This window comes from Geotrypetes seraphini, chromosome 4, assembly GCF_902459505.1.
Source record: "Geotrypetes seraphini chromosome 4, aGeoSer1.1, whole genome shotgun sequence".
In the NCBI taxonomy this organism is placed as follows: domain Eukaryota; kingdom Metazoa; phylum Chordata; class Amphibia; order Gymnophiona; family Dermophiidae; genus Geotrypetes; species Geotrypetes seraphini.
The window spans coordinates 103,993,241-104,020,140 of NC_047087.1; the positions used below are offsets into that span (position 1 = coordinate 103,993,241).

Sequence of the window (26,900 nt, forward strand, 5' to 3'; positions counted from 1 at the left end):
AATAAAGCAATAAGCTGAAACTTTATATTCGCGACCTGCATATGGAATTCCCTGTATCTCCCTTGTCTGCTGAATGGCCAACAACAAGGGTTCCAAAACAATATCAAAAAACAAAGGAGACAAGGGACATCCTTGTCTAACTCCCCTTTTTAAACTAAAACGTTCAGAGAATGTATTATTAATGTATAATCTGGCTGAGGGGAAACTATAAAAGGTTTGAATCATTTTAATAAAACTGGAACCTATCCCAAACCAATCCATTGCTTGATACATAAAAATTCATTCAACACGATCAAAGGCCTTCTCTGCATCCAAAGAAACAGAGAAGGCCGGATTGTCTATTGTTTTTGCTAAATTTAGCATATGAAGTGCCAATCTGGTATTATTTACAGAATGTCTTTAAGCAACAAAACCCGTTTGGTGCATTCCAATAATATAAAGGAGAGCCTTAGCTAACCTCAAAGCTAATAGCTTAGCCAGAATTTTCCTATCCACATTAATTAAAGAAATAGGCCTGTAATTTGAAACCAACATGGGATCCCTGTTTGGCTTTGGCAAAACAATAGTAAGCGCTTCTGCCATAGTACCAGATATTTGACCGTCAATTGTGATTGATATAATTTAAACAGATGAGGTTAACAGTATAGTCTGAAAAGATTTGAAAAACTCCACTGTAAATCTATCACTACCCGGAGTGGACCCAGTTCTGAGAGATTTCAATGCTAATTGGAGTTCTGTAAATGATAAAAGCGCCTTGAGCTTTTCTTTTATATGCTCTGGAATTTTTGGCCCATTAATTGAATTCAAAAATTCTCTTCATTTGAATATAGCTCAGAAGAATATAAAGCTTTATAATAGTCCAGAAATTGATTTAAAACATCCGCAATATAGGTATAAATTTTACCTTTTTCATGCTTAATAGCCGCAATCATTCCTCTTCTCTTTTTACCTTTAAGATAATCAGCCAATACTCTTCCCACTTTATTTGAATTTCCATAATACATAGCTTGCTGACAAAACAAATATTTCCCAGCTAATTGTGAGCAAATCTCATTATATTTATATTTAGCCTTCAACAGGGCAGTCAAAGTGTCTTGTTCCCATTTCAAAGCCAATTGTGATTCTAAAGCAGAAATAATTTGTTCCAAATTGGAAAACTCTAATCTAAGTAATTTCCTACATGCACCGAATATGAAATAATCTGCCCTCTTATAGTAGCCTTGAAAGCATCCCATAGAGTTTCCAAAGAGATTTCCTCCGAGGTATTGAGTTGAAAATACTCATTAATTTTTATTTGAATTTCTTCAAGAAAGTTTGAGTCTGCAACCATTGCATTATTAAACCTCCAAACAGGTCTATTAGGATCTTCTTCAGTGAACTGAAATTCTATCCAAATTCCAGCACGATCTGACAAAATGATCGGATCTATGTTGGCTTTTGTAACCTGTTGAATTAGATGATCTGAAACAAACAATAATCAATTCTTGAAAATGATTTGTGAACTTGGGAAAAATATGTAAATTCTTGAGCATTAAAATGAAAAATTCACCATATACCTTTTAATCCACAAGTATGCATCAGATTATCCAAACCCAATGATTTTAATTGTCTGCTTGGTTGTTTATCCAGAATTGGATCTATTACAGCATTGAAGTCTCCAGCTACGATTAAGTTAGACATAGCAAGTGAAAGAATTATTTGTTGGAGCATTTTAAAGAATTCTGCCTGATTTGTATTAGGTGAATAAATATTAAGAAGCGTCAGGGTATCATTTCCTGAAGTCATATTAACATAAAGCCATCTACCCATTGGATCAGCCCAAAAGTTATCAAATTTAGCAGAGATCTTATTAATCCAGAATTGGATTAATCTTGTTTATCCAGAATTGGATCTATTACAGCATTGAAGTCTCCAGCTACGATTAAGTTAGACATAGCAAGTGAAAGAATTATTTGTTGGAGCATTTTAAAGAATTCTGCCTGATTTGTATTAGGTGAATAAATATTAAGAAGCGTCAGGGTATCATTTCCTGAAGTCATATTAACATAAAGCCATCTACCCATTGGATCAGCCCAAAAGTTATCAAATTTAGCAGAGATCTTATTAATCATGATTGCCACACCTGCCTTTTTCCCTATTGCTGGAACAAAAAAAAACAATGTTTTATCCAACCTCCTTCTAATTTGGCCGCCTCCATTGCTGATAAATGGGTCTCTTATATAAAATAAATATCTGCTTGTTGCTTTTTCAGAAAGTTAAGAATCTTTTTCTTTTTGATGGGGCGATTGAGTCCATTTACATTCAATGAATAAAATTTTAAAGACTTAGTAGATAAAGACTAACCTCAGCCAATCACTGAGCGGCACGGGACCAGGCAGGAAGTGCAAAGGTCGCGCTCCTACGTAGTGCCGCTTTGCTCTGCTTCAAAGACAGCTGTCCAGCAGGAGAGCACTGCAACTTTAAAAAGGTACCGGGGTGGCTTTGGGCTGGCTTCTTCGGCTGGGAGCGGCTTCTGACTGTGGGCTTTGGGCGGGCTCCTGCGTTGAGGGCGGCTTGTGACTGTGGGTGGGCGGCTTTGGGTGCAGGTAGATTCTGGCTGTGGGCGGGTGACTTTGAGCTGCGGGCAGCTGGCTGTGGGCTGCAGGCGGCCTGCTTCAGGCTGCTTAGAACCAGACACCCCCCCCCCCCCTGTAGAGGAGGAAATTTTTTTCCTTGGTTTTTCTTCCTGTACAGGGGGTTGCGTCTTATGGACAGGTGTGTTTTATAGACCAAAAAATACGGTACTTGTTCTCTGAGAGCTAGGAGCTTTTTGCAGTGAGAACTTACATAACTTCTCGCCAAGCGGGAGTCATATGTGACACTCAATGCGAAAGACTGGATAGCAGCCCTCTTGCTGCTGGACTACTGTCTGCATCTTATTATTGAGCTAATCAATTAACCTTATTAAGCTACTTATTAAGCTACTAGTATAAGCCTTAGGATTTTAATAAAAGTTTGTTTTTTTAAGATCTAAACTGTCTTTAGAAGGGAACCTACAATTGAGCTTTTCTCCCCAAACCTATCACAGCTCAGAGCAAAATAATGTATACTTACCTAAAGATGTGTCTTCTACTTTTCTCCTCTTAGAAAGAGAATGTTCTCTTCCCTCCTTCTCTAACAGACTCTAAAGGCTACACTACTGCCTGACTGGTTTTGCTGAGCTAAAAAAAAAAAGAGAACTACAAAAATATAACCCACTAAAGCCCAAGTTTACCTTTCCCAATACCACCAGACAAAATGTTCCAATGGATGCATTTTTTATTTTCTCAGCAGAGCAGATCCTCTCCGAGAGGACGAGGCCTTCATCGACGGAATCATCCAGGAGCTGTCCCAGATCACCGAGCAGGAGCCAGACAAGACCATCCTCCGGACGCCCAAACGGTTCGAACCTGCAACCTTGAAACCAACGATTGGGGTACAAGAAGAGGCTGGAGACGCTGGCTCCTGGCAGCTGGTAACTTCCTCCACAGGCAAACGCAGAAGACCTTCCTCTTCCCCTTCTTCTGTCTCTTTCTCTCATACACAGGGCAGTTTTACATCGACTCCACTAATCACCTTGAGGAACAGATTCCAGCTCTTAAAGGAAGGACCTGCCAATGAGGTACAGGAGGTTATCCACCAGACGGTTCCAGTGGCAACAGATCAGCTCCCCCCAAAGAAGCACAGAGTGGTAGTCATTGGGAATTCCCTGCTGAGGGGCACCGAGGGACCAATTTGCAGACCAGATATGCAATCAAGAGAGGTTTGCTGTCTGCCAGGAGCCAGGATCCGAGACGTAACCGACTGTCTAGACAGACTAATCAAGCCCCATGACCACTTTCCCATGCTTCTCATCCACATCGGAACGAACGACACTGCCAGGAACACCCCGGAGAACATATCTGAAGACTTTGGAGCCCTGGGTGAGAAGCTGAGGAGGATGGAAGCGCAGGTGGTCTTCTCTTCGATCCTCCCAGTGAGGGGGCAAGGGAAGAGCCAGGGAGGATCGTATCCAGAGGACAAACGACTGGCTGCACGGATGGTGTTGGGAGATGAACTTCGAATTCCTGAACCATGGAGAGGCACTGCAAGGACTACAGGGACCAGACGGACTCCACCTGAACAGAAGGGGAAAGAACGTCTTTGGACATCGACTAGCCCGCCTACTTCGTAGGGCTTTAAACTAGGTAAGTTGGGGGAGGGTACTCACTCACATACTGGCGCAAATAACCAACCTGGCGAGGTAAGTTGCTGATCCATTTCTGAGTCAGAGGTAAGTACACACTGCATTTCCGAGTCCGAGGTTAAGTACACACATTGCAAACAGTACTATAGGAGTTCAATTAGCTCAAGCAGGAATATCTACACAGAGACATAGCAAACATAAGGTATGGAGGGCTATGTACGTTAATGCCCACAGTTTGGGCAATAAGATTCTGGAATTAGAGACGGAAATGAGGAACGCTGACCTAGACGTGGTGGCGATATCCGAGACTTGGTTCACGGACTCCCAAGGGTGGAATATGGCTATACCGGGATACAATTTACTTCGTCAAGACAGAGAGGGCAAAATGGGAGGAGGGGTAGCACTATACACTAAAGAGGACATCAAAGTTACCAAAATCGCAGATGTCAAGTACATCGGGGAATCCCTCTGGGTGAATTTGGCTAGGGGGAAGGACAAATGCCTATATCTTGGCATAGTTTACAGACCTCCAAGACAACAGGAGGACATTGATATAGAATTAGTCGAAGACATAGAGAATATCACTTTGCGTGGAGACACAGTATTGTTAGCAGACTTCAATATGCCTGATGTGGATTGGAACAGCTTTCCACTAGGACCAGCAGCAGCAGGAAGCTACTAACCTCTATAAAGGGAGCAAAACTCAGACAAATGGTATTAGAGCCGACTAGGGTTCGGGCAATATTGGACCTAATACTCACCAATGGAGAAAGTGCCACAGAGGTCTTGGTAGGCGATACGTTGGCCCCCAGTGACCAAAACATGATATGGTTCAACATCAGGAAAGGTTTCACTAAGTCAAGCACATCAACCAAGATCCTCAACTTTAAGGGCACAAACTTCGAAAGCATGGGAGATTTCGTCCATCGGGCACTGCAAAACTAAGCCGAAACAGATAATGTAGAGTAACGTGGTCAACTCTGAAATCAACCATACACGAAGCAACCAAAAGCTACATAAAATCAGTAAGTAAACGGCGAAGAAACAATAGACCACAGTGGTTCTCTCCTGAGATCTCAGACCTCATAAAAAAGAAGAAAAGAGCATTCATCATCTACAAACAATCAGGGAAGCAAGAATCTAAGGAAGACTATCAGGCCAAGTCAAAAGCAGTCAAAACAGCAATCAGAGAGGCCAAAGTCCGAATGGAGGAGAATCTAGCGAAGAACATCAAGAAGGGCGATAAATCCTTCTTTAGGTATATTAGTGACAGAAAAAGAAACACAGATGGGATAGTACGCCTTAGAAAACCCGATGGGAACTATTGTAGAATCGGACTCCGTTAAAGCCAAACTTTTAAATGAATACTTCTGCTCAGTCTTCACTTGCGAGGCACCGGGTTCCGGCCCCCATCTGAAGACAAGGGAAAGCTCGGAAGACATGTTTCGAAATTTCAAGTTTACGCCCAGCAGTGTCTACTATGAGTTATCAAGACTCAAGGTGAACAAAGCTATGGAACCAGACAAACTATACCCCAGCGTGCTCAGGGAGTTGAGTGATGTCCTAGCGGAACCGTTATCCACACTCTTCAATCTTTCCTTAAGTACAGGAAGAGTCCCATTGGACTGGAAAACGGCTAACGTCATTCCACTCCACAAAAAGGGATGCAAGACGGAGGCTGCGAATAATAGACCGGTGAGTCTCGCATCAATAGTGAGTAAACTTATGAAAACACTAATCAAACGCCAATTGGACATGATCCTGAACAGGACAATCTACGAAGGGAAGGTCCTGCCAATCAAATCTGATCAGCTTCTTTGACTGGGTCACAAGAAAGCTGGATATAGGGGAGTCCCTGGATGTCGTGTACTTAGACTTCAGCAAAAGCGTTTGATAGCGTCCCACACCGCAGGTTATTGAGCAAGATGAGTTCAATGGGATTAGGTGAAACATTAACTGCATGGGATAAGGACTGGCTTAGAGGCAGACTTCAGAGGGTAGAGGTAAACAGTACCCTCTCTGATACGATGGAGGTGATCAGCGGAGTACCGCAGGGCTCGGTCTTGGGCCCGATCCTATTTAACATCTTCATAAGAGACTTGGCTGAGGGGCTTCAAGGTAAAATTACATTATTCACCGATGACGCAAAACTATGCAACATAGTAGGCAGCATAGTGCCAGCAGCGTGCCAGATTTTAAGAAAAGATGGGATTGGCATGTGGGTTCTCTTCATAGAGGAAGTTAGGGGTGGGTCATTAGTGTGGGCAGACTAGATGGGCCGTGGCCCTTTTCTGCCATCATTTTCTATGTTTCTATGTCTTCAGGTGTGGGGGAAAAGGGTGAGTTTCCAGATCTGGTGAGAGGGTTTAGGGTTAGGTGTTTCATGTTTGTGCAGATTGCCCTTGTTAATTAAGATCAGCTGGAGAAATATGAAAGGTAATTTAAAAGTAGTATAAGAGTAATTTGAGCCTAGGGGTGGGTGGGCAGAAGCAGATAGTAGTTCACTGGTTGCTGTGAAAACTATCTTTAATGCAGATCCACTACAACCTCCCTCTTAGAACTGAGTGTTAGGCACTAGGCCAGCATTCCTCCCCTCAAGAGTCACCTGTGAAATCAGATCTCTTAAGATCTTAAGAAGAATGGCTTGGAAAATACTATTTTACAACCTTATGCACATATGGGATGTTGATTTTATATCTGTATTATGTTGTTTGCATGTCTGAGGGGCATATATCTTTAATCAATACTTAGAACACCAACATGGCTCAGCCTTGTTCCAAAAACTAGAAAGTAGCGTCACTCACCAGATGGCAGGACTGGTTGGGTTCTGATACAACCTGATTTATCTTCTATGTGTTCAGGTCATAAAGGCTACGAGTCAGTGACAGTTGAAATAATGCAAAAAGAGGACATGGCCATTGCTTTTTTTCTGAAGGGCCTATATGTACTAATATACTATAGCATGTAGAGCAGGGGTAGGGAACTCCGGTTCTCGAGAGCCATATTCCAGTCAGATTTTCAGGATTTCCCCAATGAATATGCATGAGATCTATTTGCATGCACCGCTTTCAATGCATATTCATTGGGGAAATCCTGAAAACCCAACTGGAATATGGCTCTCGAGGACCGGAGTTCTCTACCCCTGATGTAGAGGGTACTCAGCTGAAAAATAATGTACAATACGACCTCCTTATTGTAATGTAACCAGTATCTCAATATCATTTGGATAAAAAAAATTGGAATAGTACATACCTATACTGGAGGTATAATCTGTAGCTCCAAAGATCAACTCTGGTGCCCTGTAGTATCGAGAGCAGATATAAGAAACATTGGGCTCTCCTCGAATCAGCTGCTTTGCACTACAATGAAATTAGAAAATACAGAAAACTGTCACCAAGACAAGCATATCACAGTTATCTTTAAGCATAGTTTACAGATAAAGAATAGAGCAGTGGTATAGCCATAAGTGAAGCAGTGGTATAGCCATAAGTGAAAATTGGCGTTTCTTTAGTGTGGCTAGTACGGATGATGGGATATCCCCAAACCCAATCAGCAAACCTGGGCAGCTGGTAGCAGTATTCTAGTCACTGCTGTCCCTCCTCCATGTATATTCAGTTTTCTGGCAGTGATGGTGGCTTGGAGGAAGTCTTCAATTGGTGGGGGTTGGGATCCCTGCTAATTCAGATTGGGTTTTTTTTTTAGTTGTGGGGTTGTTGGGAGAAGGGTTGGGGGCGGAGAAAAAAATTTGGGGCCCACCCATATGGGGCTCAGGCACACTCTAAATCAGCCATCTGGCTATGCAACTGGTAAACCTATCATGGTAGCATGGCGCAGCAACCAGTTCCAGTGTTCATCTATCACAATGGTTCCCAACCCTGTCCTGGAGAACCACCAGGCCAGTCAGGTTTTCAGGATAGCCTTAATAAATATGAATTGGGCAGATTTGCATGCCTGGCACCTTCATTATATGCAGATTTCTCTCATGAATATTCATTAGGGCTATCCTGAAAACCCGACTGGCCTGGGGGTCCTCCAGGACAGGGTTGGGAACCACTGATCTATCATGTATTAGCTTCTGATGGAGAAGATGAAAAATATTGTATTACTATATGTATAACAAGGAACACAGAAACAAACAGCAAATTGTGCAACTTAGGGAAAATCAGAACTGGAGACAGAAGACTGTTCAAACAGCTATTTGAAAACCAATTTAGCAAAATTAAGACAGATTTGAAGGCTGCTAAAGTCCATCAACATCCATATTACAGGGTCACTAATTATAGATCAGTTTCAACAAAGTAACACCACCACAAACAAGAAATTAAGATCATGAATATTCCTGAGCTACCCATAGACCAACTTGCCACTCTGGTCAAGTACCCAGTCAGAGACATACTGTACTCCAGGGATTTATTCCTCTTTCTGTCTCTCTAATCCCAAACCTCGATCCCTATATTTTAAGAGTGCACCTTTTCATAGGTTTGCTAAAGATTTTAGAGTTAAGAATAAATTCTGATCACACTCCAATGCTATTAAAAGACTGAGAGCAGGATGCACAAAGCTCAACGAAAGCTGGGTTGGGAGTGATTTCCTTTTATTTATTTATATTTGAAATATTATCCACCTAATAACTAGTCGGTTCACAATAAGATCATTCACAATCACATTAAAAAACAATACAAACACAATCTTCAAAAGACTATCTTGTTCAATGAAAGCTGTAGGAACTTTGTCTGGATCAGAGTTAACCCCTTTAGCACAGTCACACAAACGTTTCGGCGCTGTGGCACACTAAACCTCGTGCCTTGGCCGGAAGACATCCGGACATAGACGCAATGACATCACGCGCATGTGTGACATCATCACATCAACGTCTGCGCATGCACAGAGGCCTTCTGGCTGCAACCCTGAACCTGTCACTTTGCCGGTGGGGGATCCTGAAGGAAGAGAGGTGCAGGGAGAGTAGGAGAGACATCGGTGCCAGATGACTGCCTGCCTACAGGACCAAGCAGAGACCGGCAATGTTGAAACTATGTGGTCGTACCTGAAATCATCTATATACGAAGCAACTAATCGCTACATAAAATCAGTAGATAAAAGACAAAGAAACAACAAACCCCAATGGTTCACTGAAGAGATCTCGCACCTCATTAATGAGAAGAAAAAAGCATTTCTTTCCTACAAACGTACGCAGAGAAAAGAAACTAAAGTAGAATATAAGACCAGATCTGCAGCAGTCAAAAGAGCAGTTAGGGAGGCCAAACTTCGAGTGGAAGAAACTCTGGCAAAAAACATTAAAAAAGAGGACAAATCCTTCTTTAGGTATATCAGTGACAGGAAAAGGAACACAGACGGTATAGTACGCCTTAGACAATCGGACGGAAACTACGCAATGGCGGATTCAGAAAAAGAAGAACTACTAAATGAATATTTCTGCTCAGTCTTCACCCGCGAAGCACCGGGACACGGACCACAGTTGATGATAAAACAAGACATGGATGACCCGTTTCAGAATTTTGAATTCACCCCTGGGGACGTCTACAACGAACTGGCAAAGCTAAAGGTAAACAAGGCCATGGGTCCGGACAATTTACACCCAAGAGTGCTCAGAGAATTGAGAGATGTTCTGGCGGAACCGTTGACAATGCTATTCAATCTCTCACTAAGTACGGGGATAGTTCCGTTGGACTGGAAAACAGCCAATGTCGTTCCTCTACATAAAAAGGGTTGCAAGGCTGAGGCTGCGAACTATAGACCGGTAAGCCTCACCTCAATAGTGTGTAAACTCATGGAAACACTAGTTAAATATAAATTAGATACGATCCTGAACGAGGGAAATCTCCGGGATCCCAGCCAACATGGATTCACCAAGGGTAGGTCATGCCAGTCCAATCTAATCAGCTTCTTTGACTGGGTAACAAGAAGACTGGACTCAGGAGAGTCCTTGGACGTCGTGTACCTGGACTTCAGCAAAGCGTTTGACAGCGTCCCACACCGCAGGCTGCTGAACAAGATGAAATCGATGGGATTAGGAGAGACTCTAACTGCATGGGTTAAAGATTGGCTTAGTGGCAGACTTCAGAGGGTGGTGGTTAACGGTACCTTCTCTAAAATGTCAGAGGTGACTAGCGGAGTGCCACAGGGTTCAGTCCTGGGCCCACTCCTCTTCAACATATTCATTGGGGATCTAACTCAAGGGCTTCAAGGCAAGGTAACCTTATTCGCTGATGACGCCAAACTATGCAATATAGTAAACGGCTATAATCTACAGGATGCTATGGAGCAAGACCTGCGTACTTTAGAAAAATGGTCCTTGATCTGGCAGCTGGGCTTCAACGCCAAGAAATGTAAGGTCATGCATCTCGGTAACGGAAATCCTTGCAGAACCTACACCCTGAATGGAGAAACTTTAACAAGGACTACGGAAGAACGAGACTTGGGAGTAATCATCAGTGCTGACATGAAAGCAGCCACTCAAGTGGAGAAGGCTTCATCTAAAGCACGGCAGATGATAGGTTGTATCAAGAGAAGCTTCGTCAACAGGAAACCTGAAGTCATGATGCCATTGTACAGAGCCATGGTGAGACCTCATCTGGAATACTGTGTGCAATTCTGGAGGCCACATTACCGTAAGGATGTGCTCAGAATTGAATCGGTTCAGCGGATGGCCACCAGGTTGATCTCGGGGCTAAAGGGTCTCCTGTACGAAGAAAGATTGAGCAAATTGCAGCTCTACACTCTCGAAGAGCGTAGGGAGAGGGGAGACATGATTGAGACTTTTAAGTACATCACGGGACGGGTCGAGGTGGAAGAGGATATCTTTCTTCTCAAGGGACCCTCGACCACAAGAGGACATCCGCTCAAACTCAAGGGAGGGAAGTTTCGTGGAGATGCCAGGAAGTACTTCTTCACGGAGAGAGTGATTGAGCATTGGAACAAGCTTCCAGTACAGGTGGTCGAGGCACGCAGCATCCCAGACTTCAAGAACAAATGGGATACCTATGTGGGATCCCTACGAGGTCATGCCAAGTGATAGGGTCACTAGGACTTGAATGAGCGGGTCAGTAGAGTGACAGTATAATTATTGTACTTTAGGGGTCAGTAGACTTAAGAGGGTGGGTAAATGGTGTGGGCAGACTTGATGGGCTATGGCCCTTATCTGCCGTCATCTTTCTATGTTTCTATGTCTCTCGCCATGAAAGACACATCCTGTAAGCAGTCAGCTGGCACCGGCGCCTCTCCTCCTTGCCAGCGTCTTGGGGCATACCTGGAATCTGCTGCGGCACACTAGTGTGCCGCAGCACAGTTTGAGATACACTGCTTTAGCAGAATGCTTGCACCAAAAATAGTTTTTTAAAAAATTTCTTAATCATGACAATACTACATACTAAATTTCCAATAACAAACTGGACAGAACTCTAACTTTATTTCCACACGCCTTGGGTGGGCGGTGCTGACGGCCTGCAATAGTGGCCATTCGCCTAATGGCTCCAATTGAGGTTCTCCGTTCCTTTACAGCTATCTGTACTAATCCCGCTCCTGAGGAAGGTATCGAAACGGAGCTCTGTCGAGTGGAGACTTCTACAGATTACATAGACTACAAAGCTCCAAACGAAGCTAAGTACTTAAATCTAAGGACTTTGTATGTTCATATACCCTTCGGATTTATCCTGAGGATGTTTACTTGAATTGCCAAAGAAGACATATATAGCAAACTGCACATATTGATTTTTGACGTTTTATACATGACTGTTTTTTATAGGAATTTTATACTCACTGGTTTCATGAAGATAAGATATAATGAATGAACTGGGCTTTATTGGATAAACTGTCAAGTGTTTGCATCTGCACTTTATATATCCATCACAAATTAGTTCTTTAGCTTTCTAAGTATTTTTAAGGACTTTGTGCACTTTTTCTAGCACTTTAGCACTTTTTTAAATATTTTTTGGAGTCTTGGGAGATCACTAAGGACTAGTTCTACTGGAAAAAATGTTGTAAAAGATACACAGATGGACGATGTGATGTATGAGGCAGTCCTTATTTAGACCTATGGTCTAGTGCTAGTCACTTATGAGTTGCTGCCTGAGCCAATTCGTCTCCTGCGGGGCATTACCTAGGCTCATACTGATGTTCATTATTTAAAGCTAATTATTTGGTTGCTCCAGTTTTTTGCACACGTTATTCAACATTCTTTCCACAAGAACTAGAGTTCTGTCCAGTTTGTTATTGGAAATTTAGTTTATTTTACTGGCAGATCATTATTTTTTCAGGGTTATAGTGGTTTAGCAATACTACATACTTACATATAGCCTGGAATAGCATTCCACATGACTAAACCAGTCATTGAAAAGTAAATTGCTGAACCAGTGTCTAATTCTATTAGCAGAATGCTTGCACAAGTAAGTTTTTAACAATTTCTTAATCACAACATTACTGTATACTCGCATATAACCTAGTAAGGTATTCCATATGACCAGACTAGTCGCTGTAAAGGTAGATTGAGCTGTGTACTACGTAGCATAATGCACCATATTCCTTCCGCCTTTTCACATTCAACATTACATTTTCAGACCGCAATAAATGTCCTGGCCTATACAAATGCCAAACAGTACTATAGTACCAAGGAAATTTTCTATATATCCAATGGTGCATCATAACTACTTTGTATTTTATACAAAATTTTATTGGTAGCCAATGAAGCCTTTCTAAGGCCACAGAAATGGGTCTGTAGTTGGAAGGTTGATCTGTTACTCCTTTAGGGTCTTTTAGGATAGGGGTGACAATGATTTCGCTGAGATCTTGTGGGAAAAGGCCATCTGTGAGCAGTGTTTGCATCCATTGTAGGAGGAGAGAGCGGAATTTGATACTGGCATTTTTTAGCAGATATGGAGGGCAATGGTTTAGGTCACAGGCTGCATGACTGTATTTTTTGTAGAGTTTGTTGAAGTCTGATCATTGTATAGTGGGGAAGAGGGACCAGGTTCTATCTGCTGCTGTAGATTCTTTGTCTGAGGGGATTATAGTGATCTCATCTAGGAGAGTTGGGTTTCCAGCGAGGTTGGTCCTGGTATTGTGATTTTATTTTTGAAGTGTTCTGCTAGTGTGGAGGCTGAGGGAGGGAGAGGTGTTATCAGTGGTCAGGTAAGGTTTGGTGTCTGTGAGTTCTTTCAGTATTTGGAATAGTTTTTTAGTGTCTTGGGCTTCTCTGCCTATTAGGTTGGTGTAGTATGTCTTTCTTTTGTCTTTTAATTGTAGCTTGTATTGTAGGATGAGTATTTTCCATGCGATTTTTGTGGGTTGGTTTTCCTCCATTTTCTTTCGAGTGGTCTGCATTGTCTTTTGAGTAGGAGTAGTTTGACAAGTGTCTTGGGAATGGAGGGAACGCATAGAGAAACCGATTCGTCCATTCCAGGAGAAAAGCATCTGCCTCCAGTTGGTGAGGGAAGTATATCCTGGAGCAGAACTGAGGCAGTTTGTTGTTGTAGGGAGAAACAAAGAGATCTATCTGATCAGTTCCCCACTGAGAAAAAATGTGATGAAGAGGCGAGGAATTGAGTGTCCATTCGTGAGGTTGTAAAAGATGATCCAATTTGTCCGTCAGACAGTTTTTCTCTCCTTGAATGTAGACAGCTTTCAGGAATGTGTTGTGAAGGATTGCCCAATTCCAAACCTTCAGAGCTTCCTGGCAAAGAGGGAGAGATCCTGTTCCTTCCCTGCTTGTAAACATAGTACATGGCGACTTGGTTGTCTGTTCGAATGAGGACTACCTGGTCATGAAGAAGATGCTGAAAAGCTTTGAGAACATTGAAGATTGCTCTGAGTTCCAACAGATTGATGTGACCTGATGATCTGTGCTGGACCAATGGCCTTGAGTACAGAGACCATCGAGATGAGCCCCCCAAGCATAGGTTGAAGAATCTGTCGTGAGGACCTTCTGATGAGGGGGTGTTTGAAACAGTAAACATCTGGAGAGATTGGAAGAGAGCATCCACCAGTGGAGAGACTGTCTCAACGAAGGAGTTACTCTGATGTGTTGAGTGGGTTGAAAGCCTGAGCCCACTGAGATGCCAGGGATCCACTGAGGGATTCTGAGGTGAAGTCTGGCATAAGGAGTCAAGTGAATTGTAGAGGCCATGTGACCTAGGAGAACTATCATATGTCTTGCTGACAGTGAAGTGAGGGATGACATTTTGTGACAAAGGTGAATGAGAGTATCCTGACACTGCTGAGGAAGGAATGCTCTGAGTTGTACAGTATCCAAGACAGCTCCGATGAACTGTAGGTGTAGCTGGGACTTGGAAAAGTTGATTTCAAACCCAAACTTTGAAGAAACCAAATAGTCCGTTGGGTCACTGAATCTTTGATGAGCCAGTCATCCAGGTACGGGAACACCTGTAGACCATGGTTCCGCAGAACTGCTGCTACTACAACTAGGCACTTGGTAAAAACTCTTGGAGATGATGCCAGGCCAAAGGGTAGCACTCTGTATTGGAAATGCAGATTTCACACCCGAAATCTGAGGAACTGTCGAGAGGCTGGATGAATGGGAATGTGAGTGTAAGCCTCTTTAAGATCTAGAGAACATAACCAATCGTTCTGATCTAGAAGGGGATATAAGGATGCCAGAGACAACATGCAGAATTTTTCTTTGACTAAAAATTTGTTGAGTGCTCTGAGATCCAAGATAGGGCGCAAATCGCCCGTCTTTTCGGAACTAGGAAATAACGGGAGTAAAAACCCCTGCTCTGCTGTTCCAAGGGAACTTCCTCGATGGCACGGAGACGAAGCAGAGCTTGAGCTTCCTGAAGAAGGATGGTCTGCGACCTGGATGACCTGGATGAAAGATCACAAATTGAAACTCAAACCAGACAAAAATAACAAAGCCCCTACCTTAACCAGTATAGAAATCAACTTAATCAACTACCCCATTCAAACCACCCTAAAACTATTAGAAATGACTATAGACAGATGCTGCACCATGCAGCCTCAAATAAACAAAACAATACAGAAATCTTTCGCAGTTATGAGAAATTTAAGACAAGTACGAAAATTCTTTGAAAGACCACAATTCTAGCTCATAGTTCAATCCCTTATACTAGGCCTACTGGACTACTGCAACATCCTCTACCTCCCCTGCCCTGCAACAATGACTAAACAACTACAAACAATCCAAAATGCAGCGCTGAGATTCATCTACTCACTGAAGAAACACGACCTATTACAGAAGCATACATCAACTCACACTGGCTACCAATTCAAGAAAGAATACTATTTAAATTCTACTGCATGCTATTTAAATCATTAAACGTAGACAGCCCAATCTACCTAAACAACCGCCTCTACCAAACTACATCACCCAGACATAGAAAAACACACACCCCTTTCACACACCCTCCAATCAAAGAAGTCAAATGGAAAAAACTGTATGACGGACTACTGGCAACACAAGCAGCAAAAATAGATAACCAAATCTCCAACCTACTGATAACCACCCCCGAATACAAGACCTTCAGAAAAAAAATAAAAATGATACTCTTCAAGAAATCACTGAATCACTCTTAACATATCAATTACCTTCCATCCTCCTGCCTTCACCCCGCCCCACAGATACTACCAGTTCTTTTCAATTTATTTTGAATTCACCAATGATCTACTGCAGGGGTGCCCACACTTTTTGGGCTTGCGAGCTACTTTTAAAATGACCAAGTCAAAATGATCTACCAACAATAAAATTTTAAAAAAACACAACGCACACTGTACGCATAGAAAATGTTAATTATCATTCCTATTCCAGGGTTTTTCAAAGAGGTCAAAGCAGATGACTCTATGCACTATCACCTCTGTAACAACCATACAAAAATAGACAAATATACCCCCCTCCCTTTTTACTAAACCACGATAGCAGTTTTTAGAGCGCAGGGAGCTGCGCTGAATGCCCAGCGCTGCTCTCGACACTCATAGGCTCCCTGCGCTAAAAAAACTCTATTGCGGTTTAGTAAAAGGGGACCTTAGTGTAAAATATAGACAGCAGATATAAATTCAGACACATTTCGATCACTAAATTTAAAATAAAATCATTTTTCCTACCTTGTCTGGTGATTTCATGAGTCTCTGGTTGCACTTTCTTCTTCTGACTGTGCATCCAGTCTTTCTTCCCTTCTTTCAGCCTGTATGCTTCCTCTCCTCCACACCTCATTCCCTCCCCCAACTTTTCCTTCCTCTCTCCCTGCCCTTTCTTTCTCTCTGCCTCCCTTTCCTTTTTTTCTGTTTCTCTTCTTTCCTTCTGTCTCCCTGCCTGCCCTTTTTCTTTCTTTCTTTCTCCCTGCTCTCCCCCAAGACACTGCCACTGCCATCGGGGACCAGGACCCAAACCGCCACCAATAACAGGCCCGAAAGCCGACGCCGCCCCAACCTCTCCCTGCTTCGGCCGACCAGCATCGCGAGGAACTGTTGGGGGAAATGCTGCCGGGTCCTGCCTTCGCGGAAACAGAAAGTAAGCAGGACCCGGCAGCAAGAAGAGGAAATGCTTCACTGACCTGTCTCCCGCCTTAGCCCGTAGCGAACGCTTGCTTCAGGGCTCTCAACATGTGCGTGCAGGCTTCCCTTCTCCCCCCCTCCCCCTTCCCGGGCATAACTTCCGGTTTCGGAGGGAAGAGAAGAGAAGCCTGCACGCACACGTTAGAGCCCGGAGCATAAGTTCGCTAGGGGCTGAAATCGTAGATCAGGACGGCAACACGAGTGCGATCGACTCGAGTTGCCTTCCTGAGCTACTGGTCGATCGCGATCGACGCGTTGGGCACCCCTGATCTACTGTATCCCACCATTTATATCTCTTTTTGTAACCCGCCTTTTCAACTTCTCTTGAATTTACCAATGATCCAATATTGTAACCCACCTTTTATAACTCTTTTGTAATACGCCTTGAACTGCAAGATAATGGCGGAATAGAAATCTCTAATGTAATGTAATACTGTCTTGGAGGAAGATCTGGTGGAATCTGGAGGAAATGAAGAGAGTATCCTTCCTTGAAGATATACAGCACCCAGAGGTCTGATGTAATCATCTCCCAGTGGTGGTAAAAATGATGGAGACAACCTCCAATGGGAAGGGGAGAGGACAGAGGTAAAACAATGGAGGTTATGCTCTGTATTAGATGGTCAAAAAGGTTGAGGGGCCTTAGGCGCAGCAGGGGTCTGAGATTTTTGCTGCCTTTGCTGCTCTTCTTGTGGTTGTTTCTTAGGAGGCGCTCTTGTATAAGGAGCTGCTCTCTGTGGAAAATGCCTCTGGTAAGATGGAAGAGGCCTGAAGCCTTTAGAGGTAGAAGGCTTAGGCTTAGGACGAATGATGGAAGCAAACGGTTTCTCATGTTCAGACAATCGATTAGTGGCTGCCTCAATGGAGTCATCTAACAATTCATTGCCCTGACAAGGGATGTTGGCCAGACGATCTTGAAGATTGGGGTCCATGTCTACAGTGCGGAGCCAGGCAAGCCGGCGCATTGTTACTGAGAAGGCAGTGACCCTCGAGGAAAGTTCAAATGCATCATAGGAAGATTGAAGGAGATGCATGTGGAGTTGAGTCAGAGTGGTAATCGCATGCTGAAACTCTGGAAGACGGTGTTGAGGAATATATTTGAAATATTCAGGTACAATGTCAACCAAATGCTTGAAATAAGAATTGAAAAGAAAATTGTAATTCAAAACTCTAGTTGCCATAAGAAAATTTTGATATAAACATCAACCAAACTTGTTCATTATCCTGCCCTCTCTTCCAGGAGGGACAGTGGCATAAACTTTGGCAGGATTGGTCCTTTTAAGAGAAGACTTTTCGAGAAGGGACTGATGGGATAACTGAAATTTCTCAAAGCCTTTGCAGTGGACCATCCTGTAACGAGATTCCAGCTTTCCTGGTACAGCAGGAATGGAATGTGTTTCAAGATTCTGCTTGAAAGTTTGAGAAAGAAGTCTATTAATGGGCAATTTAAGAGACTCCGCAGGAGGACGAGACATACCCATTTCTTCTAAATACTCCGTGGAGTATTTGGAAACAGAGTCCAAACTAATATTGAGATCCTTACTCATTTGACGTAGGAAAGAAGAAAAAGATATCTGCTAGAAGGAAGGTTGACCTCGAGGCGCCTCGCAAGGCAGAGAACGAAGGTGAAGCTTCTATGGAGTACTGATACCCAAGGTCTGAATATGCAGGTATGCATGACTCACTGACCCATGGCCCATACTTCTTCTCTCTCGCAGGAGAAGAAGTATGGGTGTAAGGCTCTGGAGGTGGTGTCCTCAACTTTGGAGTTGGAGGCCTCGAAGAGTCTCGAGGCCTGGAGAAACGAGGCCTGTCTCGAGAAGAGGATCTATGTCTCGATGGATGCCTCAAATGATGTGGAGAACTATGTCTCGAATCAGGCAGGTCTCGCTGGGAGTAACGTCGAGGAGTCTTCATCCTATACCTTGGAAAGGACGATGCCTTATGCGAGGAAGGAGGCTGGAGATCGAGACAACAAAAGGGATTGAACTAACATAGTAACATAGTAGATGACGGCAGATAAAGACCCGAATGGTCCATCCAGTCTGCCCAACCTGATTCAATTAAAAATTATTATTTTTTTTTTTTTTTCTTCTTAGCTATTTCTGGGCGAGAATCCAAAGCTTTACCCGGTACTGTGCTTGGGTTCCAACTGCCGAAATCTCTGTTAAGACTTACTCCAGCCCATCTACACCCTCCCAGCCATTGAAGCCCTCCCCTGCCCATCCTCCTCCAAACGGCCATACACAGACACAGACCGTACAAGTCTGCCCAGTAACTGGCCTAGTTCAATCTTTAATATTATTTTCTGATTCTAAATCTTCTGTGTTCATCCCACGCTTCTTTGAACTCAGTCACAGTTTTACTCTCCACCACCTCTCTCGGGAGCGCATTCCAGGCATCAACTACTTGTGTTGAGGTATCTCGAGGCACTGACAAGGACTCGGCTCCTTGAGTAGCGTGCTTATGCTCCAGATGAGACACTTGCAAAGACTCAACTCCTTGCATAGTGTGTGTAGAATCTTCGAGGCACTCCCAAGGACTTGACTCCTTGTATAGAGTGAGTAGATTCAGCTCGAGGCACTGCCAAGGACTCGATTCCTTGTGATACTGCTAAGTGCTCAGACTGAACTGCAGGAAGCAGGGTTGAGGTAGGAGTATGTTTGGCAAGCATATTAACAAACTGGCGATCCAAAATGGTCTGGATCTTAGCCTCCAAATGTGACACCCAGACTTGAGGTTCTGGTACATTTGGTATGGCTATAGTCTTCGAGGAAGAGGAGGAAGAATGACTCTTCAACTTTGAGACATGCTTCTTGGGCAGCTTGATAATCACTGCTGGTACCTGACCTGAAAGAGGCAGTGAGGCAAGCGTCTCGTCAGGAGAAGACGTAGCAGATTTGCTCGAGGACCCGCTAAACGAGGAGGGTTTGATTAAGGTCGAGGCCGATGTCGAGGCAAAAGGCGGAACCCCTGAGAGAAGCTTGACCAGATTTGAGGTCGAGACCGGGGAAAGTGGATCCATACCACCAAAGTTTTTCCATCTGAACTCGACGATGTTTGAGGGCTTGAGGTTGAAGGGTAGCACAGCGGGCACACGATTCCAGACGATGGTCAGGTCCCAAACACTGAACACACCACCTATGTGGGTCAGTGAGGGAGATTGCACGCTGGCAACGGCTACACTTCTTGAAGACTGTGACCAGCCGGGACATAAATGGAAAAATAGCCTCACCGAGATCGAAGCCCGCAGGCTGAGGCCGCGAGTTAGGCCATGCCGTGACACAAAAGAAAAATAAAATTAAGTTTTGGGTTTTTTAAAATGAAAACGCACAAACACAGTGACCCTATAAAAAATAAAACATGAACCGCGGTGAGAAAAGGCACGAAGTAGAACTGAGTCTAGCGCAGATCTTCGAAATAGGACTTCTCGGCTCCACGGAAAACTGAGAACCGAGGATACACGCGCCCTGTGTCGGGCGGGAAGGCACTCGTGCATGCGCGGTGCGGCAGTCCCAAACTTTATTCTCCTGAGTTGCCAGCACTCCCACTATCCCATTCTGGTTAGCTTGGAGGTCACTCACATGTTGAGAATAGGCTGCCTGCTTGTCCTGGGATAAAGCACAGTTACTTATCGTAACAGGTGTTATCCAGGGACAGCAGGCAGCTATTCTCACAACCCACCTGATTGGCTTCTCTGCTAGCTATCTGAACTGAGGAGACACGCGCCCTGCATCGGGCGGGAAGGTGCATGTGCGGTGCGGCAGTTGCAAACTTTCTAAAGTTCTTCAAGCAAGTCTGCTTGCGAAGCTGTCCAAATCCGGGCTCCGTGGATGACGTCACCCACATGTTGAGAATAGGCTGCCTGCTTGTCCTGGGATAAAGACTTTTCCTCTCTATGTTAAATCCTAGCTATCGTTCACAGTCTAATATCAGCCCTGGCAGGATACAAATTTCAAATCTGACACATTGTAATCACAAAACAGAAATTAAAATTATTTTTTCTACCTTTTGTTATCTGGTCATTTTTCAAATCATGTTGGTAACAGGCTCTGCAACAAACGTCTTCTGATAACTTGCTTGCCAGGGTCTCGGCCATTTGTAGTTTTCTTCTTTCTCCGTGGTAACCATCCATCTTCCATTTCTGTCCTCCCCTTCCATTTCCCTTCCCTCCCATGGAGGTCTGGCATCTTTCCTTTTTTCGTCTTTATTCCCATAGCTGCAGATCCACCATCTCTCCTTTTCTTAATTACCCTTTCATCCAGCATTTCTCCCTCCTTCCCCACCAGCTCTCCCTTTCTCTAACTACCCTCCTATCCAGTATCTCTATCCCCCCACCATCCCTTGTGTCCAAATTCTCTCCCTTTCTGTTCCTTCCCTCCCTAAATCCCATTGTCCACCATCTATCTTCCTCTCCTGTTTTTAGATCCATTATTTCTTCTATCCCTCCCTCATCTACCCTCTCCATGATCTCCCCCAAGTCCATCTCCTCCTCCAAGTTCACCGCCCCATCCATTTTCTCCCTGTCTCTCCCTCTCCAGTCCACCAACTCCCCCAAGTCCATCTCCCCTATCCTCCCATCTACCTTTATTTTGATGTTACAACATGTTGTTGGGGGGGAGGTAGTTATTTAGCGATCCACTCCTGCCACCACTCCTTGCGTCTTCTCTCCACTGCAGCCCACCCTCAGTGAAAACTTCCTGTTTCCACTTGGGTGGCCAAATGGAGAGAAGACGCCCGGAGTAGCGGCAGGGTAGTGAATTCCATTCACTACCGCCACTTTTGCCTGACCATGGAGGAGAAAAGAAATACTTCTGGCTGAGAAGGAGAGAGCCTTGCTGCCACCAATCTGCACGCAGAGACCCATTCGGCATTTCCTCTGCCACCGGAGTCCTTGCTTCTGATATAACTTCCAGTTTTGCAAAACCAGAAGTTACATCAGAAGCAAGGACTATGGTAGCAGAGGGAAAGCCTGAACGGGTCTCTAGCAAGGGGGCCGATGAATCGGTAAGTTCGATTTTTTTTTTCTAAAAACGATTCGAATCGATTAACCTGAAGTGAATCGGTGAATCGATTCGAATCACGCGGGTAGCACTAGTGTCAACACTGCGAGCTTCCCTAAAGCCAAACTGATTTTTATCCAAACAACTATTTGCATGCAAAAACTCCTCCAATCGAGGCAAGATTGTTTTCTCTATTACCTTATGCCAAAAATGGAAGAACAAGCAATTGGTCTAAAATTACACATTTGTGTACTATCCAGCCCAGCTATTTTCAAAACAGGTCAAACCATTGATATTTTACATTCATCAAGAAAATCACTTCTCTGTAAAGACTTATTTACCACACCGGTGCTATTTTATTCACTATTTGATGCAAAATACTAGAACACTGAACAGCATGTGCCCTGGTAGGAGACAGACTGCACAATCTTAGTCACCTTTCTCTTGCACAGCATCAAATTCAGTCCATCTCTCCTCTTCCTCCGCCTATTTTCCCTCTATACTCCTTATTACAACCTTATCTATTGTATCATCTAAAGCAGGGGTGCCCAAATGGTCGATCGCGATCGATCAGTAGATCTCAAAGGCAACGCGAGTCGATCACGTTGCCTTTGCGATCTTTTTCTTCCTGCCTCCCTGAGCCAGGCCAGGCATGTACAAGCACCAGACCCACAAGACTTCACCTCCGATGTCAATTCTGTCGTCAACACACTGACGTCAATTCTGACATCGGAGAGGAAGTTCTGGGCCAACCAATCACTACCTGGCTGGCTTGGAACTTACTCTCCGATGTTCGAATTGATGTCAGTGTGTTTGATTGGGGGGTTTGGTACTTCAAAAATGTCAATTGCGTTGGGCATTCAGCCATTGGGTTCCTGTATTGTGAAATATTTGCTGTCCACATTTGCTGTCATAGTTTTGCAGTGCTGTTTTCTCTGCTGGCTGTTTTTTATGCTTGTTTTGATCCTGGTTGTATGTTCCCTTTGCAATTGCTAATAAAGACAATAAAAAAAAAAAAAGAATTGACGTTGGAGGTGAAATCTTGTGGGACTGGCACTTGTTAACGCCAGGCCTGGCTCAGGGAAGCAGGGAGAAATCGGTGTGGTAGCTTTGGGGGGGGGGGGTTAGAGAAAGAATTGGGGAAGTGGAGAAATCAGTGTGATGGCTTGAGGGTGGGCAGGGGGAGAGAGAAAAAAAGAAAGATAGGCAGGCAGGGGAAGAGAGAAAGAAAGGCAGAAATAAAGAGGGGGCAGGGGGAGAGAGAAATAAAGACAGGGAGGCAGGGGGAGAGAGAAAGAAAGGGATAGAAAGAAAAGGGGAGGGGGCAGAAAGAAAGAAATATTGGATTTACAGAAGAAGGAAGTGCAACCGGAGACTCATGAAATCACCAGACAAAAAGGTAGGAAAAATGATTTTATTTTCAATTTAGTGATCAAAACGTGTCCGTTTTGAGAATTTATATCTGCTGTTTATATTTTGCACAATGGCCTCCTGCGAAGCATTGTTTAGCGCAGGGAGCCTATGAGCGTCGGGAACTGTGAGGGGCATTCAGCGCAGCTCCCTGTGCTAAAAAATGCTATCGCGGATTAGTAAAAGGGGAGGGGATATATTTGTCTATTTTTGTATAGTTGTTACTGAGGCGACATTGCAAATTTTAAAGTCATCTGCCTTAACCTAAAAAAAAAAACCCCTGAATACAAATGATAATTAACATTTTCTCTGCGTACACTGTGCTTTGTGTTTTTTAAAATTTTAGGGCTCCTTTTACGAAGGTGCGCTAGCGGTTTTTAGCGCACGCATCGGATTAGCGCGCACTAGCCGGAAATCTACGACCTGCTCAAAAGGAGGCAGTAGTGGCTAGCGCATGTGGCAATTTAGCACGCGCTATTCCACGCGTTAAGGCCCTAGCACACCTTTGTTGGCAGATCATTTTGACTTGGTCATTTTAAAAGTAGCTCGAAAGTAAAAAAGTATGGGCACCCTCTGATCTAAAGTTTGCATCTCAAATCTCTGTATACCTACATGCATCTGGTGTTTGAACCTTAATTCCAGTAAAATTCTTGCGCTCCCAGTCGAATTCTTCAGTCAAGTACAACTCTCATGGATGATTCAATGCAGTTTTAATTCTTGTTTGATATTTACATCGCTCATCCTCACATAGTCTCAAATATTCTCACAAACGTATTTCATAACTTTCATAATCCTCAACATCCTTTTGTATTTCTCCCATTTCCTCTCTAATTGACACAATTCCTATTGCACTTGCAGAATAGGGGCTGTACGCCAAGTATTAATCTCAAACCCCTCTCTACTCACTATTTCTCTCTCTGGTACCTCAATATTTAACACCTCCTTAAGAGGAAGACCATCTAGCAACATCTTCTGTTAAAGAACTCTGATCATCAAATATTATCTGCTCTTTTCATTTATTCTACAGCTCCTGGGCACTAAAGTGTGGCTTCACTTTCACCTTTGATTTCATACCAAATATTCTATAACTTCCATATTGAATACCAATTTCCAATTGGATCAACCTATGGTTAGATCATATCACTTGCTCTACTACTGGTCCATATACCATCACCCTTTTACTCAATACTGGTACAAAAATCAAGTCCAATGCATGTCTTATCTTGAATTACACCTCAATAAATGTAATGTAATGTAATGTAATTTATTTCTTATATACCGCTACATCCGTTAGGTTCTAAGCGGTTTACAGAAAATATACATTAAGATTAGAAATAAGAAAGGTACTTGAAAAATTCCCTTACTGTCCCGAAGGCTCACAATCTATTGTTTCAAATCAGCTGCTGCAAGGGACTGAAAGAGTGGCTGATCTTTCTCTGCCTGTCATATATCCTCTGGTAATAATGGAATATAATAAGGGGAAACGACCCGTGAGGGAAGCGGTGGGGCCGTTGGATGACCGTGGAATAGTGCTAAAGGAAGACAAATAAATCGCCGACAAACTGAACACATTTTTTGCGTCTGGATTTACCGAAGAAGATCTACCCAGCATACCGGAACCCATCGGGCTATATGCTGGAAATGAAGACGGGAAACTGACAGGGTTGACGGTCAGTCTAGAAGAGGTATGCAGGCAAATCGACAGGCTTAAGAGCGATAAATCCCCAGGACCAGTTGGCATCCATCTGAGAGTCATCAAGCAACTGAAAGGGACCATAGCTGAACTGCTTCAGCTAATAGCCAATCTGTCGATCAAATCGGGAAAGATTCCGGAAGACTGGAAGGTGGCAAATGTTACGCTGATCTTCAAGAAAGGTTCAAGGGGAGATCCAGGAAACTACAGACCAGTGAGTCTGACCTCAGTACCGGGAAAGATGGTAGAGGCGCTGATAAAGGACTGCATCATTGATCACCTTGACGGACACAATCTGATGAGGACCAGCCAATAAAGGCAGATCTTACTTGACAAACTTGCTACACTTCTTCGAGGGAGTAAGCAGGCAGATAGACAAGGGCAACCCAGTCGACATTGTTTATCTGGATTTTCAGAAGGCGTTCAACAAGGATCCACATGAACGATTACTTCGGAAAATTGAGAGCCATGGAATCGAGGGTGAAATACTCACGTGGATTAAAAACTGGCTGGAACATAGGAAACAGAGAGTGGGGGGTAAATGGACAATTCTCAGACTGGAAGAGCGTCACCAGCGGGGTGCCACAGGGCTCAGTGCTTGGACCCGTGCTCTTCAACATCTTTATAAATGATTTGAACATTGGAACGACGAGCGAGGTGATTAAATTTGTGGACGAAACAAAGTTATGCCGAATAGTGAAGACACAGGGGGATTGCGAAGATCTGCAACGTGACATAATCAAGCTCAAGAAATGGGCAACATGGCAGATGAGGTTCAATGTGGATAAATGCAAAGTGATGCATGTCAGGAACAAAAATCTCATGCATGAATACATGATGTCCGGGGAGGTACTTGGAGAGACCTCCCAGGAAAGGGACTTGGGTGTTCTGATCGACAAGTCCATAAAGCCATCTGCACAATGTGCTACGGCAGCGAAAAGGGTGAACAGAATGCTAGGAATGATCAAGAAGCATTACGTACACTCATATAACACTCACAAGAGCTACGGCAGCTCCAGACCTGCCATAAACTGGTAAGAGGTGGGCATTCCCTCCTTTTCCTTGTTAAGCATTACAAGGAGTGCTCATTTAAATACTAATGAGCTCCTTGTAATGCTTTTGCATAGGATTCACAGTGGCTGCTACTGCTATTGGTAAAAGCCCTGGGCCTCGGAGAGCTCTTTTGAACAAAGTAAGTGGAGCTTTCTGGCAAGTAAGATTACTTGCAAGGAAAACTTGAGCATCTGAGCCTCATTGTTTACTGAAAAATTCCAAGAAGCCAAGGTTGAAATACATTTCCTTTTGTTGATTAAAGATACTGGTAGTTTTACATCAAAGTGCCTTCCAGGCACAGACACTTATTCATGGAAACAACCTCATTTCAGTAGTTAGAAGAGCAAGAAATCTGAATCAGCAGGATAGTCAGCAAGTCATTCTCCTCCCAAATATATTTTCTAACTATACATGACAACATTCCACATAGCAAATTAGAAATTTCTCTCTCCCTCTAACATTACACCGTGTCTAATCCTCAAAACAGCTGTCTGAGTTCCAGCTGAACAATAGCTTATTCATCTTTCTAACTTATGACAGGAATAACAACCTTCCATGAACAGACAGGTGAACTTCCTTTTTGTACTTTAGGATTCAATTTCTTTGCATGCATTATCCTGAAAAAAGGATACAAGAAGAAAATGAACCAATGAAAACCCAAATTAGAACACAGACAAATGAATTAGAAAATGCAGTACTGGGAATTGTTTTCATAAGACTTTTAAGACTTCAAAAAATTAAATCAGCACTTCAAAGTAGCCAACCAGGAAGTTTATGCATTATGCATTTTTTATATTAAGAAAGGACTTTTCCCCATAATTACTGAATTTGTGCAAGTCATGCCATGTTATGTTTGGTGGCTGCTGTTCAACCTCATGGTTTTTTTGTTATGGGCCTATCAGCAGTGCTCCAAGTGAAGCAAGCAGTATCGAGAACTTCTAAACATTTTCAAAAGCATTTCTATGTAGCATATGTACAGTTTTTAAATTATACCCCATTG

The 26,900-nt window shown here is 43.5% G+C and overlaps 1 protein-coding gene across 4 annotated transcripts in view; it reads right to left on the reverse strand.

Annotated features, from left to right (window-relative positions):
• GSK3B (glycogen synthase kinase 3 beta) overlaps nucleotides 1-26,900 on the reverse strand; it is a 431,638-nt gene that overhangs the window by 118,472 nt on the left and 286,266 nt on the right. For all 4 annotated transcript variants that reach the window (XM_033941322.1, XM_033941323.1, XM_033941324.1 and 1 more), the window contains exon 6: nucleotides 7,457-7,563. In XM_033941322.1, the coding sequence (XP_033797213.1) occupies nucleotides 7,457-7,563 (107 nt within the window). The remainder of the gene's footprint in view (nucleotides 1-7,456; nucleotides 7,564-26,900) is intronic.